This window comes from Acanthaster planci, linkage group LG09, assembly GCF_054643075.1.
Source record: "Acanthaster planci isolate LZ-2023a linkage group LG09, COTS_SCS, whole genome shotgun sequence".
Classification (NCBI taxonomy): domain Eukaryota; kingdom Metazoa; phylum Echinodermata; class Asteroidea; order Valvatida; family Acanthasteridae; genus Acanthaster; species Acanthaster planci.
The window spans coordinates 8,335,440-8,353,650 of record NC_141785.1 but is presented as its reverse complement, the minus strand read 5'-3'; the positions used below and the strand labels follow the sequence as shown (position 1 = coordinate 8,353,650).

General features: G+C 42.2%; 3 protein-coding genes across 3 annotated transcripts; 1 reads left to right on the top strand and 2 right to left on the bottom strand.

The window, feature by feature from the left end:
- Nucleotides 1-242: 242 nt before the first annotated feature.
- Nucleotides 243-5,801, bottom strand: LOC110986272 (TLC domain-containing protein 2-like). Its single transcript, XM_022248019.2, has 4 exons — nt 5,538-5,801; nt 5,069-5,151; nt 3,572-3,654; nt 243-2,709 (listed from the first exon to the last, which is right to left on the bottom strand). Exons 1-4 carry the CDS (start codon nt 5,723-5,725, stop codon nt 2,320-2,322), a joined length of 744 nt encoding a protein of 247 aa, XP_022103711.2. The 5' UTR covers nt 5,726-5,801; the 3' UTR covers nt 243-2,319.
- A 1,886-nt stretch (nt 5,802-7,687) lies between these two features.
- On the top strand, nt 7,688-14,295 carry LOC147798093 (TLC domain-containing protein 2-like). The gene is made up of 5 exons (XM_087141149.1): nt 7,688-7,906; nt 11,531-11,613; nt 12,693-12,775; nt 13,033-13,238; nt 14,238-14,295. The coding sequence occupies exons 1-5, from the start codon at nt 7,719-7,721 to the stop codon at nt 14,293-14,295; spliced, it is 618 nt and encodes a 205-aa protein (XP_086997275.1). The 5' UTR covers nt 7,688-7,718.
- A 1,651-nt stretch (nt 14,296-15,946) lies between these two features.
- Nucleotides 15,947-16,962, bottom strand: LOC110986301 (ficolin-2-like). The gene is made up of 2 exons (XM_022248066.2): nt 16,797-16,962; nt 15,947-16,191 (listed from the first exon to the last, which is right to left on the bottom strand). Exons 1-2 carry the CDS (start codon nt 16,960-16,962, stop codon nt 15,947-15,949), a joined length of 411 nt encoding a protein of 136 aa, XP_022103758.2.
- Nucleotides 16,963-18,211: the final 1,249 nt, after the last annotated feature.

Below are 18,211 nucleotides of genomic sequence, written 5' to 3'. Positions count from 1 at the left end.
TGTGGAGTAGAATATGTTTTCCACAATTTTAAGAGCGTTTTACAGGGAGTACGTTGCAAACGAGTTGCATGTCACAATCAATCACTGAAAACACATTTCGCGCCAAATATTACAATGTAACTCGCGTCGTATGAGGGAGCTCGGTATTTCAAACAAGCAAGGTCATTGTGCAGAAGCCAGTACAACAACCTTTTAAATGGTAAAACAGAAACAGAAAAAGAAGTTAGACCGAGACTAAAAGGTGTATTTTGAGGTTTGTATTTTTAAAATTCCATTGCAGGTACCCTTTAACAGCATGTCAATATCAAATGTAAATTCCCAGCAAAAAGTACAAAACATTAGAACACTCCATTGCTGCTTTTTCACGGATCATTTAAATTTGTGCTTTAGAATATCTAAACGTTTGAGACAGAGCGTGGACTGTCTTTTTGAAAGAACGCTGAAATTGCAACTCAGTCCCATTGACATTACGTGCAACGTCTAATAACACAAGAGTAATTTTGTAGAAGTACCGATATGTTCCATGTAAACATAATAATAAAAAAATATAACACACAAAATACCCACCCAGAGGCTGCTCAAGGCGCTTCCCATAAGTCTTACCCTGCTCATTGGGCCCACAAAATAATCCAAATACAATTTGGAGTATATTTGGGAGTAGACGGCTTCATGCAGCCATTGCTGCGCAAAGCAGCTAAATCAACCACACTACCCATCTCTGCCCTCACAGGGTACCCAATTACTCCTGGGTGGGGAGAAGCAATGAGTTACGAAGTACCTTGCCCAAGGGCACACGCACCGTGATCCCAAGCTGGATTCGAACCCGCAACTACTACGAATCCAATACTCTTAACCACGAGGCCATGACACTCCACACTCCACAGTTAATATATACACACAGCACCACAAAACAGTTCAAAAGAAAACTTCGAAACTTCAGACAGTAAACGAAAATGCCCAAGTCTGTTTAAGAACTAATTAACTCCAACCTGCACCACTGAATAAGAATGGAATCATGCCCCCAAAATTTTTGTCGACAGCTAAATTGTTTTGGAGTCATCCATAGATAATCTCAGAAGTTACAAAAAAAACCAAACAAGGGTTGTTATCCACTAAAATGAAAAATTAACGAAATCCCCACAGAAAGATGTGCATGTAAGTCTGTGCAACAGTGATCTTCTTTTAATTAAACACAAACATTCAAAAGGTACTGTAGAAATGTTTGTATAAAAAGCGTTCATAACAAATATTTATTATTACGAAAGGCTATTAATGCCATTTTTATTTTTCACAGCAGCTATTCGAATTTTCAAAAGCAGCTATTTTTATTTTCAAAAGTACGTGTAGGTGTTTTTATTTTCCTGAGGAGCTATTCATATTTTCAAAAACTTTACGAAACAAGGTTTTGGTCGCGGGCTGTGGCTTATTTTACGTACAATGACAACAGCTGGCCTGCAGCCGAATGGCTGAGGCTCATTCTGCAGCCCGTTTCAACAAGGCCACGCAAGTCTGTTTTTAATCACTTTTCCAGCGAGCTCTTGAAAATATATTATAAACAGCTGCTCACGAAAATAAAAATAGCTGCTCACGAAAACAGCCGCCTTTGAAAATATAAATACCTGCTCTGGAAAATAAAAATAACTACTCACGAAAATAAAAATAGCTACTTTTGAAAATATATATATCTACTGTGAAAAATAGGGGTGGCACGAACAGGCTTTCGTAGGTTATAATGTGCGTAGTGTAAAAAAACTGAGTTATCTTTGAGCGGTTGAGCGCGTTGCCAGTAGTTTCATTCGTGTTCTTGACCCAGTGAACGTTGGGCTGAGAAAATTTCTTCTCTGGTTTGATGGAGGTTGCAATCACACAGGTCTAGTTACGGGGGACTGTTTACCACCGAATACGTGGGCCTTTAAATGTATTTCTCACAGAGCACTACGCGTTAGTACATTCCCTCCTAATAACTAAAAAAATGCCGCCCCAATCATCAACAAAATGGCTGACCATGAGCAAAATACGTAGAAGTGCAGCTTGCTTTCGCTTGAAAAAAGTATCACCATCTAAAAAAGGCATCTCACGCGAAATTTCTCCGAGATATTCGACGCCATTTTGGTTATTTCTTTGGTGGAATAATGTCACGCAGCGTCTCTTCAACGACTGTCTTGACATTTTGCGTGCCGTCGGTGTTCGTTACACGACCATAGGGATACTAAGCTTAAGACAGCGGTTGGAACGAGCAAATCAAAATGTTTACCCACGAAGCCGCTGGTACTGTAGCCTATCCCCAAAGGAGATGCAAAAATAAGCTCCATTTTATGCCTAGTTTTCCAAAATAAAGTCAACTTTGTCGGTCTTCGTGCTAAAAAAATCACTGCGAAGCAATCGCATGAGCATCATGCAATTCATCACCAGCGCAGAGAAAGTTAGCAACGGAAGAAGCGTCTGCAGCGCGACCGACGCCTGGCCGCGGCCGCCAATGAAGAATGACATAAAGAAGACGTAGGCCACGGGCACCAGACGAAAGAACAGGCCGGTCGCCAGATTGAAGGCTCTGTGCACGCGGTAGATGGGGGAGCTCTTGGAAAAACCATAGATCAGCAAGAGCTGACGGGAGTGCAGGAACACGGCATTGACTTCCGTCAGCAAAGCGATCATGCCCGAACCGAATTCCACCCGATCCCTGCTGAGCATGTAGAAAACCAGTCCTACCTGGATTGTAAAACAACATAATAATACATGTATAGAATAGCGCCAATCAATAAAACAAAGTGAGCACGAACGTTTTGTGATAGCACACACGTCACACCTCCGGGGATTAAGCCTTGAAACAAGCCAGGGTTATTTTCTCAAAGCTAACTAAATCTTTTGAAATGTTGCGACCGAATGAAACTGTTACAAACGTATAGGCCTCACGCCAACATTAAATTGGAGTAGTGGGACTCATGAATTTATGAAACTGAAGCCTGAAGTTTATGCTGGAATCTTACTTTATAAAGGCACAAGAAAGAAGAGCTCACTCTCAGCAAGAGCGAGTCCTTTATAAATCCACTCAAAAAGAGTGAAAATCATTCTAAAAGAGAAGCCATGAAAGGACAGCTCCTTGGGGAAGCGGAGAGTTCACTTTTTTGGAATGGTTTTATGGAAACCTTGAAACCATTTTCCAGCTGGTTTTTTGACCATTTTATTTTTCGGGAAAAGTTTCTTTATACCATTATGTGGTTATGCTCTGTGATTATATACTGTCGTGAATGTGTTGAATTCCATTGTTGAATCATTTGTGGATCTCATTGCACAGAGTGCAAAAGCGGCAATATAACTGCAAGGCTCCGTCATTCTGAGTGCTCTTTCTAAGATCATTGCACGTTGTTAAAGGGGCCTGTTTGTTTCACACGGATCTGGATCTCGATCAGTCGTCCTGACGCTGGTTCGCTCCATCCACTATGCGGGTATTGGTGTCCGTAAACCAACGACGGATCGCTGATCGTGAGCAAGATCCGTGTGAATTAAACACGGCCCTCGATTATACAACCCCCAAAGGGGTGCATTTTGAGCGCTACGGCCATCTACTTACAATAACATGGTGAAGCAGGACTGTCCACTGCTTGAACAAACCTGTGTGCATTATGATGTCCCATGTATCGTAGATGACATAACCTATGTACAGAACAGGCGCAAAAGTATACATAAGTTTGTCGATTACACTGCTTCCGGTAATCTTCCCAGGGGCGGATCCAGGTTTTTTTTGGGGGGTGCCATACAACGGGATTGCTACAAAGTTGTCGCCGATGCATGGTAAATGCATTTAATCTCTTGTTTGTTTCCTTAACCAGATACGAGAAAACTAAGACCCCTACATGGTTTGCGCTTTCAGCGGTGTTGGCATTGAGAGTGGGGGAGGGATGATCCCCGCCCCCAATCTCGGATCTGCGCCTGCTTCAATTCAAGATGTTTTGCTTTATTACAAATAGTAAAATTCTGGTGCTCAGCTTTCCAGAAGAGATACATTCAGCAAACAAAGTACACAGAGAGCGAATAATCAGCAGCTTTTAAATGCACATTACAAATTCCTAGATGTTTTTAAAAAGTTTAAATTTTAATGAGGCATACAACTGGAATGGTTCCATACGCCTAATGGAAAAAGTGCTCATCAAAGTTTATATCAAACATTCTGTTTTCCGGCGCGTTTCTGACACGTTTTACCGTACAGTTTTCACAGTCAATCCGCAGGGTCTTTTTGAAAGAAACAAAACAAAAAAACAAAAAAACTCCTTCACTTTGTGATCAGGGCTAGAATAATTTAATGACAACAGCCTGTCACCGCACGACTCAAACTGGAAGTTGACCGCGAACATACGAAAGCCAGTAAAAAGTATCCCTCGCCACAGTAGATGTCTGATGGTTGAAACCGGAATTTCGCCAAAACCAAGTGCGTACTGACTGTACATGTAACACGTTTAATGAGTCCAAATTCTCCTCGAAGATAGGACAAACGAGTTTACACCAGCCTGAAAGAAAACATCCAGTTACCAAAACTGCAAAAATGTTTCGTGTGAAGGACGTTCCCGTGTTTGTCGACAGTTATACGGTGAATGTACTCAGTGGCACTTGTCCAGTTGCTTCAGCAATCACATTCTATTGACAAATCCTGCCGCAAATAACACACTCGTCACACAATCTCTATGCAAAGTGAACTACTGATCCGAATACATATACACTGAAGAGTGACCTCTACGGTAACTGCCTCGACTTGCGTAGGTTTAGTCTCAGTGCAAGACGCTATTGTCTGCGAAAGGTCATAACCCATCACTGACAGACAGAGCTATTACGTCACACTATCTCATGCGAACCATGCGTCAACAAGTTCTTCGTGTCTGATCGTGCCGTCTTTCAAGGACGGGTTACAATCCAACCCCGTCTTGCGCGGAGACTAGCATGCGGGTATACAGCTTATTCCGAGTCTAATATAATATTGCACTGAAGTTATTGTGTTGCGCACCTACTGAAGCATCTGACCTTGACAAGAAAGCTGATCGAGTCACGCCTATTGAAAGACACACACATAACTCACCAGTCATCACAGCCAGGCTAGCCTCCGCCAACTCGCTGTAGTGTGAATGAGGGGAATGCCAGGCATCTGGATAGCTGAACAAACTGAAAGGAGGTCACGCATACATAATGTTAAGTTTAGAGGAAGATTTCAGTGCAAAGATTATTATAATCAATTCACTACAGATGTTAGATTTCAAAGAAACCTGCAGACGTACAGATAGACGGCCACCATATGGCGATAAGCAAGCCAACTAGCGAGGACTACAGACTTACAAAACAGTGGGCGTCCTTGTCCTTTGATTGGCCAAAATATTTTCACCCACGGAGGTTCAGCCATAGAGCATCTACTCTCCGTAATCTCACTGCCCGATGATATTTCACAGAACCCCTTGTAAAGTGTCAAACTGGACGGTTTTTGAAGTTCGAATCACAGAAGAGGAATATACTCTATATGTTTAATGCCTACACCAGACCAAGTTTGGACGTACCAGTGCAGCGTAAGGACAGACACGACGGCTGCATTGAGGCACGACGTAGCCGCGTTCCTCCACCGGTGGCGATCGGTGCTGGCGTATTTCCCCGGCGGTTGCGGCACCAATCCCTGGTCCAGCGCCGAGTTAAAACCCTTGTATCCGACGGCAGCGGCCGCAGCCACGGTGACGAACAGGCCGGACATGTCCGCGGCAGGGGAATGGCGAGCCTCGTGGCAACAAGGACAACCTTCGGGATGTAAAGTCACTAGGCAAAGTAGACAGCGCTAGCGCGGAACAGGTGAACGGGGAGGGCGCACTGACTGCTACATAGAATATGACTTTCTCGAGCTCCTAATCTAAAATCAAGGGCGGATCCAGAACAGTTTTAGGGGGGTGCTGTTGCATGATTTTTCAGTGTAACCCTTAAGGGCTAAGGGTAAGGCTACATTTGCTCCTTGTAAACATTTTGGGGATTTTTCTTTTTTGGGGGGGGGTTCCATGCCTCCTGGATCAGCCTTGATGGAACTCAGCGGCCGTTTTGTGCACGTTTATTTAACTGTCTGATATTCCATTAGACTGCCCCCTGAATGCCCAAATCATATAATTAAACCAGTGGTATAATTAAATAACTATACCAGTTTCAGAATGAAAAGACCACCGTAGTTGTGGGGACATACATTCGATATGATACGATAAGAAAATGTCCCCACAACTCATTCCAAATTTGCGTACCAGAAATTCAGCGTGTCCTCACTCCCAGACATGCACTTACTGCAATAAATAACTGTAAGTACACAAGTTGGTGCACGACACGCATACGTAACGTTCAGGCAACGTTCATGAATATAGCTGATTGATACTTCATTCACTCACTCCGAAGGTCTATATCTGAAGGTATTTAACCAATAACCTTCCCATCAGCATCCGGACAGGATGCCTATCATGATTCAAAGGATAATTTCTTGACATAAAGGCAACCTTGAAACTTGTCGGTCCTGCAGCAGCGGAAGCGTAGAGAGCGGGAGTTCTGACAACCAAAGCACCCGTACTGAGTGACGTTTTACTCCACAATGAAATGAACATGACGACCAAATTATAATAGTCAATTAATGATACATCTAGCCGCTTTTAAATGTTCAAAAGAAGTCAGTAATCATTTACGACAACCTAAACATCCCATTCGACTCAAAGTCCCTTATTTTCAGGGAAGTAGGGAAACTTTGAAATATGCTGATCGCACTACAGATTGTACGCACCAATAGAGAACTAAAGCCGACATGACGACGGCATTGAAACGCGACGTGGTTGCGTTCCTCCACCAGTGGCGGTCCGTGCTGGCGTACTTCCCCGGTAGGAACGGCACGAAGCCCAGGTCCAGCGTCGAGTTGAAACCCTGGTAGCCGGCAGCAGAGACAACGGCCAAGGGAATGAAAAAGACTGGACATATCTGCACCTCAGAAATGAACGTAGAAAGGCTTATGATTTTTACATTACTGTCTTTTGTAAGAGGATTGTAAAAATGTGTATTATACTGCCAAAAGTACCAGACACGTGAGAAATGGCGCCCTCCTGTTCATTATTTTTATTGCCTTGAGAGGTTGATATCTCAGTTCGGCAAAAAGTTAGATAAAGGTCGTTTATTGTCTTGAGGAAAAGAAAAAGCCAACACCCAAGTGGAATCAGATCTTCGCTGAAATTCCATGCAACATGTTATTTTACACAAAATGGCGAAATGTGTGTCTGTATTTTGCGCAGTTTACCATTAGATTTCTGTATGAGGCCTACTGATTTCCACTTTTGCACGACATTGGTTATGGAAAGGATAGCTTTATATAACTCTAAGTAGACACAGAGTACCTGCACATGCAACACACTGTCGTCAATGTCAACAAAAATCAAAACGCTCGTAAAAATTGCTTCACTTTGCTAGTCTTAGGAAGAGACTAATCTCGCCTTGTGGAAGCTTCTTCTGCCGAACTTCACTTCCCTAAAAAGAAAGCCCCCAAAGCCACTATTATAGCCTTTATTCAAGTCTGCAGTTCCAGGGTTTTATGTAAAAAACAATTGCGTCCAGGCCCCCCCCCAGCGTCATTCATGCATGGCCAACGTCCATATGCCTGGTTCTCATCTCAGTACATAAATTTATTACTACCGAAACACTCTTATCAAACCGTTGTTCGGTGTTTAACCAGCACCATGATTCCTCACTTCCTTCGCATTGCTGCCTGCTCTGCCCTGGGATTCCAGCTCTTCAACTCCTCCCTGGACTGGGGCTGCCTACCGCGGCCGCAGGGTAAGTACGCCGGCAGGGAACGGCACCGGTGGAGGAACGCTGTCACGTCGTTGGTCCACGCCACCATGGCTTCGGCATTTGCCGTGTATTGGTGAGTCGAGTCGCCCGATGGACAACTACTCTGTATTGCGTCTCTTTCTTTGTTTTATCGTATGGGAACAATGATGGCTAACAATTCCATGTGTGTTTTGTTTTGGTTTGAATCGGAGGACGTTTATTTTGAGAGAAAGTGGAATGATTAAAAACGCAAAAATGCACACAGTTGTTGTGAACAAGCAAGACAATAGATTTTCGTCTGCAAATACAGAACTCACGTATGTTTCACCCCAATTCTACGTGTGGAAATTAACGACTTCGACCGTGCGCGGCGGTTACTTGACCGGACCCTCATGAACCATAAGGAAATGTCCTTAGCAACTTACCAATCCTCTGTTGAACTTTCTCGTTTTGAAGACTTCGTTTGCACAAAGTTAACAAACGATCACATTGAAACTCTTTGTATGTGCTCTACAAGGCAAAAGCCGAGTAAAACACTACAGAGTCGTGAAAAGAAATGCTACTTAAATATGAAATTTAGCCTCAAAGTGGTTGCTACGATGAACTGATCTGGGTCACTGGGTCTTTTTTCCACTAAATTTCTCAGTTTTAGAAGTTTTCCCAGTACAGTGAGACACTGCGTTCGACAAGCCATAATGGCAACTACACAAAACAATCAGTTCTGTTTAGCTAGATTTTTTTGTTCGACTTTCGTGGGTTATATTTGATACTTGTGCGCAGCGCGATATGTGTTTTACATGCACAAAACCGATCCAGCCACCTGGCCACGTATACCGCGTACCGTGCACGGCACTGTACTGCGGCCTGTTACACGCGTACCGCGGCGTACATGTGCATATACAGGTACATGGGAATTTTCGACAGAGCCGATGTACATGTTCATGTGGTTCATGTAAAACTGGGGATATATACCGTGAATTTCAATATTTTCCTGACAATTTTATAATGACAGATAGACCTCGGTTATAATAATAAATGTTATGTTAACTTACTGTACTTTTGTGTTCGTCTTTCGTTCCTGAGTCAATGAATTCTTACGCTCGTAAGGCCGTACTGAGTCAGGTCGATATGCAAACGTGTCCGGTCGGGAAAGGAAAAAAATCTAGCGCAAAACCATCAGCAAATCTAAAACCTTCACACCTTTCTCCACCACAGCCCACTTTGGAAAACTTCAGGAAAACTGCGAATTCTTTGTTTCAAGCCTTCAAAAATCGCATCAAAACGTGAACAAACTACGGCTTACGAAAAGAGGTTTTCACAAAAATTACTAGTTTGGACCACTTTGATACTATTTCTCCATTTTATTTTCACAAAGCACGTTAGAAAAAGGCCTCATCTTACCATGAAAATATTTTGGGCAGGAATTTTTATTTCCAAAAAGTGAAAATAAGACGTAAATTTCATGAAATGAAGCAGCTGTTGCCTGGCACAAGTTCCCACTGCCCTCATTACGCACGCAAATGACCCCCAAAACGAGACATGCACAGTTAATAATTTCCCTCTGAAACGTACGGGAACTGTTGGTCATTAACACGTCAACTGATGTAAAAGCTAAATACCACAGTGCCATCGTCGGCATGACATTTTACCGCCGATGATTGTCTTTAGTTATACCAAATTTTAGCTAGATCAGATTTTATAATATTCTGGATGATGCCTATTTGCAAAGCCCTGTCAAGCCTGCCAAACGATTGTACAATTGAATGGTCATCGCGATTAGAGATCTGTCCACCTATGTCGTGTTTCATTCCGCTAGAAATTTAGAGAGAACGCAGTGAGTGGGCAAGTGTGTCAATGTTCCAAGCACTCATAATTGTAGGGTGGTGGCGCTCTTCTGCCAGGGCCCAAGTATACACAGTAAGCTAGGTAAACACTCTACCTCAATTTGGGGGCTTACAAAAAATTCAGGTGGCTTGGAAAATTTTGAGGGTCTCTGAATATATCACAGAGTGATACAAAACAACCATCCACATCAAAGACCACGCAGGTGCAAGAAATGTTTTTGAGGCGACGATGGTTTTGTGTTTTGAGTTTTGGCGTCACCCTTGCCTTTTCGATTTTTGGGGAGCTCCAAACTGGCTTAATTTAAAGCTTGGTGAAGTCGATCATCGATAAGACACGCGAGGGTGCAGCACGTATGTTCCAGCGCTGTGAAATCGGTACTCTATTATGTCCAGGGTGAGAGTTGGGACGTTGAAACACCGGTGTGCACGCAGAAACCACGCGGTCCAGCCTTCGCGTTAGGCCTCCCCACCACGGACGTATATAAAAAAACCTGGACTTGCAACGCCTTTGTATGAAAAAGAAGCCAACCAGCGGCCATTTTACCGAGCCGAATACAAAGGCGTGGGTTGGCTCCCTACTATTGACGTCAGGAAGAACAAAGGCGGGCATTACCAGGAAAGCTTTGTATTCGGCTCGGTAAAATGGCTGCGAGTGGATTCAATGACTCTATAAGCTGATTAAGGGCATTGCGAGTACAGATTTTATTATACACGTCCGTGCTCCCCACTCCAAGCATGCGTCCATATCAGAATCAGCCACGTTGTCGACACATGAATTAAAATTTATTCATGATTGGCTTTCAGTTTTTGCATGAGCTTATTAAGGTCATTTTCCTGCAATATTAAACTTTCAAGATGTATTTTTTGCGTTGGGGAGATGTTAATTATATAATTAACATCTCCCCAACGCAAAAAATACATCTTGAAAATAGTTCGCGGTACCCGCTGCTTCATTTGACTCGGACCGGCCAGCCGACCCCGGCAAGCTCGGTGGTCGAGTGGTTAAGACTAGTAAGCGGGAGATCGTGGGTTCGAGTCCCACCCGAGTAAGCTTGTGAGGTTTTTTTCGCAAGCTCTCGGACAAGCACTGAGCATACAGTGCTTATTAATATACGTTGGGTAAGGGCAAAACCTGTTATATATAATATTAAACTTATTCACGTTTTCCTTTTTTGTTTGAACTCTCGCTGTTCAGTAACCTAGAAGTTTTTCCATACCCTTGCATTTCGATTCAGTTTTCAATTCAAGCAGAAAATGAATATGTATTGAATAGCAGACGGTGCTTATTGGTTATGCATAATGCATATCATTTTTAATGGAACCATCAACATTGATGGCAGAGCAGCCGTATGGAATTGCTGCTCAAACGCAGAAAATGTCATGGGCTGCACCGCTCCCTATTTTAGGGTATGCAGGATCCCCAGTGTTCGGCTGCTGGCAGCAGTCATTATTGTGTATTATAGACCCACAATCCCTTCTAATGGCATTTAAATTGATCAGTGATTGCCATCCAGCCCCTGCAAATATAAAAACCCGCAGAAAAAGGTCACAATAAGATCGGAGTAATTCCGGGGGGGGGCCTCAACGGCAAAGCCACAGTCAAAAACAGTAATTCAGAAGCCGTCATCTTTGACAACCATCCACAGCCACGGTGGCATTACTTCTGTGTGGTCATGTTCATAAACTTTTACAAATCCTCAAGAAAAAGTCCTGTGTGCTGAGGAAATCCTACGATATTTTGCACATAAATGTGGGGAGAGGAAAGTGTAGAAACTTTCACGTGTCGCGTGATTGGTGCGTTGGTTTGGGTAGCCAGAGGAATATTCAAGAAAAACTCCCAATGTGATTTGTAATTTCGCCATTTTTCGGTACAGTTTGTCCAGCACTCCAGACCTGTGGCGTTATCCTGAAACCTTCTACTCCTCATCAGCGGACGTTTGCTTGGCTATTGTTTCTGGTAAGAGTTAGTTAAATCTTTCACCTTGCATCTCCTTGAACTTTCGTACCCAAGTTGTGCTGAGTGCAAAATAACAGCATACGCCTTGCTAAAAAATTCAAACCGTATCGTTTAAACAAACGCAGCACGGACTAGAATCAACAAATTATTAAAATAAAAACAAAAACAAAAAACCATGGGCTTAAGACAGTAACTGGTATTTATCATGTATGTATTTTGAAATTGGGTGTGCTAGACTGTTGGAAAACACCACGACCCATCACGGAATCAAACGCATCGCAGCATTGACATTCAAACTCAGCGCAGAAAATGTACAACGGGCAATCGAGTGGAACGTTTAGCAAAATTAATAATGGTCAACGTTGATAGAACTGAACAAGTGTACGCCTTTGAAATGAAAAAAAATCAACGACCATACTTTGCATACATGGACGCCTATTAAATATTGCAGGAAGGTGGAAACAGATGTTTCTAAATAACGCTGGTATAGAGAATATTTCGGCATCTTTTTCGAAGCGATGTTATTAACCACTGTTGTAGGCAATTCCCCTAAACGATATTAGTTTTTCGTCCGGTACAGCCATCACTGACTTCAAAGAAGGTGGAGTGTATGTTTCTTCCCCATTTCAGAAGTGCCATCTTCATTTTTTTAAAAGAAGTCTCTAGGTTGTCAAGGTTCAGTAGCAGCTTTTGTGACCTTTGAGGAAAAGAAAGAAATCTCTAGCCGGTTTCATTCAGTGCCAGAAGGAATTAAATAAATCAAAAGTGATTTTTTAGAACGGTTTCAAAGTGCGACTCATTTTAAGCGCAAGTAATTTCGCAATTTTGAACTTTTTTCTACACTATACAGACGTTTTTCCACATCTGGTAAGAATTCACTACAGGAACTTCAAATTTACAAACAGTTGTTTATCATTTTCTTAGTTTTAATACTGTTTTAATTATTTCTTAAAATTTCTTTGTTTTTCCCCCACTTTTATATACATATGTATAAAGTGTGGAGTCTGCTCCAGGAAGGCTTTATTTTAACAAACTACTTTTTATTCCTCTTTCTATACTTTTCCCACAAAATTTCACAGGGTACACAATTTACGATGCCTACGATATGATAACCAACAACCACTTTTTCAAAGTCTGGTCTGTTGTTATACATCACGTGTGTGTAAGTAACACTATCTGCAATGTGTTTTTAATTGCAAAGCCTGGGGTGTTAACTGAACTGTGCGTGTAACAAATATTGTCAAATATATAATCTTAAAGATACCTTGTATTTCCTCTATTTTTCTGTATTTCTAGTTTTAAAAAAATCAAATGATCGGTGTTAATTTAACGCCTTGGGCGTTAAATTAACACCACAGATTTTGCAGTGTATATTCTGTCCTTTTAAAATAAACAAGTGGTTCTTTGTTTCTGTTCTAGATGAGTTGTGTGTTCATGATTATGAATAAGGAACGAGGCGCATTGGGTGCAGGCATGATTTCACTACTGTCCGAATTCAACGCCATCTTCCTCCACTCCCGTCTTCTCCTGCTAATGCATGGTTTCCCGAAAGACTCCTTGGTCTACGGTATCCACAAGGTCTTCAATCTGGTAACTTTTGTGGTCCTGCGGCTGGTTCCTATCGGGTACGTGTCGTACATAGCATGGACCAGCAGTCACTTGCCCGCCTCCTTGGTCGTAGGCTTCCCACTTATGGTCACGATTATTTTCGTCCTCAACTGGTTTTTGTTGTGGCGGTTGCTTTACAGCGATTTCTTAACAAAAGGTGATCAGCACGCTATAATGGATAACTGATACATAACGTTTTCGCATCCACGTATTAAAATTTTCTTTACCCTAAAATGTTTAGGACACAATCTAACCCCTCGAATTTTTTCCGATATCGCCGTAGTGCATTTTTTTCAGGAGCCGAGCCGATAGGGTACCTTCGAGTAACTCTTTCCGGTCATTTCAACACTAATTTTGTGAAAATCGAATGTACCGTTTATATGCAACAGCCATATATGCGAGCGAGACAGGCCAGCCAAAAATGTGTATTTTTCCACAGCGGTGTTCAAAGCATGCAGGCCGGCACGCGTGCAGCCTTGAACTTCAAATGACTGTATATAACAAAACACATGGGCGTAAATCCCTGGGAATCGGGGTATATACCCCCTCACACCCTTGTTAAGAGGTGGATGGGCTATTAAATCATCCCCCCGAGAACTCGGCTGTGCCTCTCTTGATTTTCTATTAAAATGTGATATGCATGTAAAGACCCCTTTTATCATTACAAAGTTGGTATTTTCAAAATTGCTTCCCCGTTTTAGTGATATTCGTTGGGAAATCCTGAAACCTCTTCACAATCCGCTTTAATTTTTTTGCTCATCACAAAATGTGTGTGTCTATGGGGGGGAGGTGAATCTGTCCCCTGGCTGAGAGTAGCCTTGGTCAGGGTGTTCGTCATTCGCCGCATCGCACGCGCAGCACACACCGGGCTATTTCAGGGTTAAACGTTTCGAATATAAAGTCGACACATTACGAATTTCATACAGACCTACATATAAAATGCATGGGCGAAATATTTGAGCACGATCAACGCGCGCATAAAATTAAAGTTTGGTTTTTGTAAATTTCTTTTCAAGTTTTGGCAAGTCATTCTTGATGAAATCTCCCTGCAAAGCTGATCATCTCAAACAGTAATCCAGCAGCCCCGTCACAACACTTCCCTCCACTTCACTGCAAAATAGTTCATCTAAAGGGGCTCATTTTGGCCAAATATTTCGGAGTTACATACATGCATTATACGCAAGCTCACAGTCCAGCTCAGAGCTGAGACACAGAGGTTTAGTGTTGCTGACTTCCATGTACCTGAGCCCCCCCAAAACTCTGTAAGAATAACCGTGATTCGGTGGGCGAGGGTAACTTTGGGCGAATTACATTCCTAAAACCACGGATCTTTCTGTTTTGTAAAGGCTGAATCTGAATGTTGTATGCAGCCTGGTCTAGGTCTTTGCTCCATTGGAATTACGCAGAGCTGAGATGTGCTGACAATTGACGTGGCCGTAAATTGATCGCCACATAAAATGGGAGCCATAGGCGTCGCCGTGAGTTTTCCCTGGGGAAAAGCACCTTTTCCCAGGAGGAAAACATCCAGCGGGGTGTAAAGAACTAATCAACCATTAAAAATGGAAGGGGCTAGATTATGAGGATTTGTTAAGCGAATTTACGGTTGACTTTCCCTGTCATATCTTTTGTTTATTTTTCTTTCACTTTTTTCTCCTTTTTATTTCTAATTTCTTTTCTGAGGGGCAAACATCCCCTGCGACGCCAAACATATCAGCTTACTTTATCGATAAGAAACCGACCGGGATTGGACCAAACTTCACCGATGTGATCACCGCCCCTTATTTGTTGTATAATTATTAAGCCTTATTAATTGCGTGATATATATTTACCAAGGTACAATAACTTGCCAAAGTATTCATTATTCACTACGCCCACCCCCCGGTCAAAACGTGGGATTTACGCCCATTCCCTAGCCCTCACAAGCTTGTGAAACAACTTTAAAATACGAGACGTTATCTTGAAACAGAATTCAATAAAGACCTCAAAAGCAACTTAATCACAACTTTATTCAATTTTAGTGAAATTCAATGAATTACGAGGAAAGGTCACGTGCGGTGTAGCAAAAAGGACAACGTAACAGTTGCACGTTTTCAGCATCCATACGTATTTCTCATCCATGACACATGCGTATCATAAATTCGCTTTTGCTATCCGTGAAATGTACGTTTTTAACAACTTGTAGTGCCTTGTAAATAATGAGCAAAAAATAACATTGGTAAATTATTTTGGCTTTGAAATTGGTATTAGTTTTCTTTTTCTGGGATTGTCTGTGATAGCACAAGTGTTCTGAAACCTTACATAATTAAAGCTCAATAAAGAGAAACTATGAAAAAAACACAGTGACAATTTCTTTTGAGCATTTCCTACACAAAGTAAGGTTAAAATTAAAGTGAAATTCAAAAGGGTGGCAAATCTCACCAAAATTCTTCCTCTAAGACGAGGAGCACGATTATGAGTTACACGACAACGACAGTCAACCTAGCAACAAGCTACTAGGCAACCAATGAGCGACCGGCAAACTTACCAGACGTCCAAACAATAAGAAAACAACCAAACAAGCAGTGACGATGAGAAATGGATGATAATCAACGATTAGTTAATGCGCCATCTATTCAGTCTGCATAAATATTGGCTGTCAACAACTCTTAGCTAAAGCCTAAACAATTCTCGTTTTCCTTCCTGGACGCATAAGCACGATATAAACACATTAAAGTGGGGTTCCTTTTTAGCCTGTCATGCTAAACTTCATCTCTGAACGCTTGAGTGAGTAGTTATAGCCCTTGAAGTCATGCCATTCGATCCCATCTCCGTCATCAGCACCCTTCAGATATTTACCATTCAGGTTGGAAACCGAGCAGGAATTGTACCACCAGGCGCCTGTAGCCAACTCGGCACAGTTGGAACTCGAGTTGTCGTTGTCCTGGTCTTTGGTCGTGAAGCGGTTATTGCTGTGGTATCCAAGTGAATCTCCTGCGAGAAAGATTATTGTCGAATTAAATTAACACATGAAAAAAAAATCTTAAATCTGGCCTCCTCTAAAAGCGGCCTTGTCAATCGTTTTATCATATTCAGTGGCGTAAGTTTGTGCCGAGAGCTGGAGGGATGTGGGTGGGGAGAGTAACTTGCCCGGCCATGGAAAGTTGAAAGCGGGAGGGTGGGGGGGGGGTTGCTGAAACCATGTGACACTGGAAGCGAGGTCCATGATATATACACCTGTATTGCATTACACTCGTGCAGAACCTCACATCAAACCAGCGTATTTGAGGCTTTTAAAACTTGGTTTTCCTGTTTGAATTCTATTAAAGACATGTTAGTTGTTGGGAGGTCCCAGAAATATTCTTCACAATCCACCTAAATTTTTTCTCACCATGAAAAGTTAGAAGGCGTGGATTCAATAGCCCACCCCCCGTCAAAAAGTGTTGGGATATATATATACCTCCATCCTTCCCGAGGATTGACGTCCATTAGTGTGAAAGGAGAAGGTGATGGCGCGAAGTAAATAGTTGCCTCATCAAAATCTTCATTTGCTTCCTGGATAATTTCAGGAAGCAAACTGAAACGACCTGCTGACTTACCGGCCGTTCCTGAACAGCCTCCCATCCGGTACTGGTCGCCCCCACCAGCTACATGAAACGTGCTATACACGGCATACCTCGAGTTGCCCTCGAAGTCCTCGAGATCGACGCGCAGTCGGTACGAGTCGCTCTGAGCAACGAGCCGGTGCAGGGCATCGTTGCTCATTATATTGCATCATTACATAGCAGCACCAAAGACCCTTGCCACGGAAACAGCTCTAGTAGCATTTCGCTACCGTACCGCTTCAACATGATTTTTCACCAGATAATTGTGTTCCACCAATTGCAATGAAGTGTCTGCCGTGACGTAATGGATATCTTCCAATCAGAATGAAGTTTGGCATATATGGCACGAGTTGGTTGTCATGCCAACTCTCCTGCAAGATTCAGTACCAATGACAGCTGAACAAATCCTGGTTCGTTTGAAAAATTCACAAATTAGCACTATTAGCTGTGGAATCTGGTTTAATTTCTTGAGATAAACAGCTGAACCTGGCAGACAGATGGCAAATTACCCTCGTTTGTCCGAGTTTCCCTTCATCGCTGGAGATCTAACAGTAGTTTAGTATTATGTTCATGTTCACGCAGTGGTGTCAGTAGTATTTAACAGTGTGAAACGAACTTTTTTCGCACATTAAGAAGACCACTTTCGTAGCATCCCGTTTCCTGCAGTGCTGTCTTTCCTTCTGATAAATGTCTCCAAATGAGACTTATTGGTAAACGACTGTGAAGACAGTTGGGGCAAAGTGCTTTCGCTTTAACAAAATGTGTGTGCTTTTTGAAAAGGGTTTTAAAATATGTTATGGAAGGCCTATTGACAGTAAAGCATGCATGATACAACAAAAAGCGTGGTTTTAAATTCAACATGTTAACTTTGTGGTGTACGACTGTGACTGCCAAAAGGATAAGGCGGAAACTGTCTCAGTTTTAAAGTGTTCTGGTTTACAACTGTTTTATTTACAAAACTTTATACATAGGCAAAAAAAAGAACAAGATTTGATCAAGGATTTTATCAGGTTGTGGGCAAAGAAATGAAGTTTACAATCATCTATTAAATTGCCTCTTTGTTTCCTGATTGTCAGCTATCCCATTCAATGTATTTTGTTACTAACAAAAATCAAATTCAAATTCAATCAGTGAAATACAAAATCACTTTGACCTTTTACAAGTCATTTCAGGCTCTTTACAATCACATAGAAGATTAGAGTTCGTTGTCATAAAAATGCACAAAAGGTTTTATTCTTTCTCATTGAGAAAATATGCAGTTTTCAGTGTATACATCCCTTATAATTAAGTGAACTTCCAGCTCCCACGATATGTCAACTCTCTGCTCAATTCTCAGCACTGCACTCGGGTATTGGTAGGGTTTCTGTCATCCAGATCGGTTTGTGACACCAGGTAGCACGGGTAGTGTG

What these genes read in the sequence shown, in the direction of transcription:
- LOC147798093 (XM_087141149.1), top strand. Translation starts at nt 7,719, where the DNA reads ATGATTCCTCACTTCCTTCGCATTGCTGCCTGCTCTGCCCTGGGATTC. An exon ending in TCGGCATTTGCCGTGTATTG is followed by an intron (nt 7,907 to 11,530) that starts GTGAGTCGAGTC and finishes TTTTCGGTACAG; the next exon opens with TTTGTCCAGCACTCCAGACC. An exon ending in TTGTTATACATCACGTGTGT is followed by an intron (nt 12,776 to 13,032) that starts GTAAGTAACACT and finishes TTTCTGTTCTAG; the next exon opens with ATGAGTTGTGTGTTCATGAT.
- LOC110986301 (XM_022248066.2), bottom strand. Translation starts at nt 16,962, where the DNA reads ATGAGCAACGATGCCCTGCACCGGCTCGTTGCTCAGAGCGACTCGTAC. An exon ending in AGGCTGTTCAGGAACGGCCG is followed by an intron (nt 16,192 to 16,796) that starts GTAAGTCAGCAG and finishes TCTTTCTCGCAG; the next exon opens with GAGATTCACTTGGATACCAC.
- LOC110986272 (XM_022248019.2), bottom strand. Translation starts at nt 5,725, where the DNA reads ATGTCCGGCCTGTTCGTCACCGTGGCTGCGGCCGCTGCCGTCGGATAC. An exon ending in TAGCCTGGCTGTGATGACTG is followed by an intron (nt 3,655 to 5,068) that starts GTGAGTTATGTG and finishes TTCTGTACATAG; the next exon opens with GTTATGTCATCTACGATACA. An exon ending in TCCTGCTTCACCATGTTATT is followed by an intron (nt 2,710 to 3,571) that starts GTAAGTAGATGG and finishes TTTACAATCCAG; the next exon opens with GTAGGACTGGTTTTCTACAT.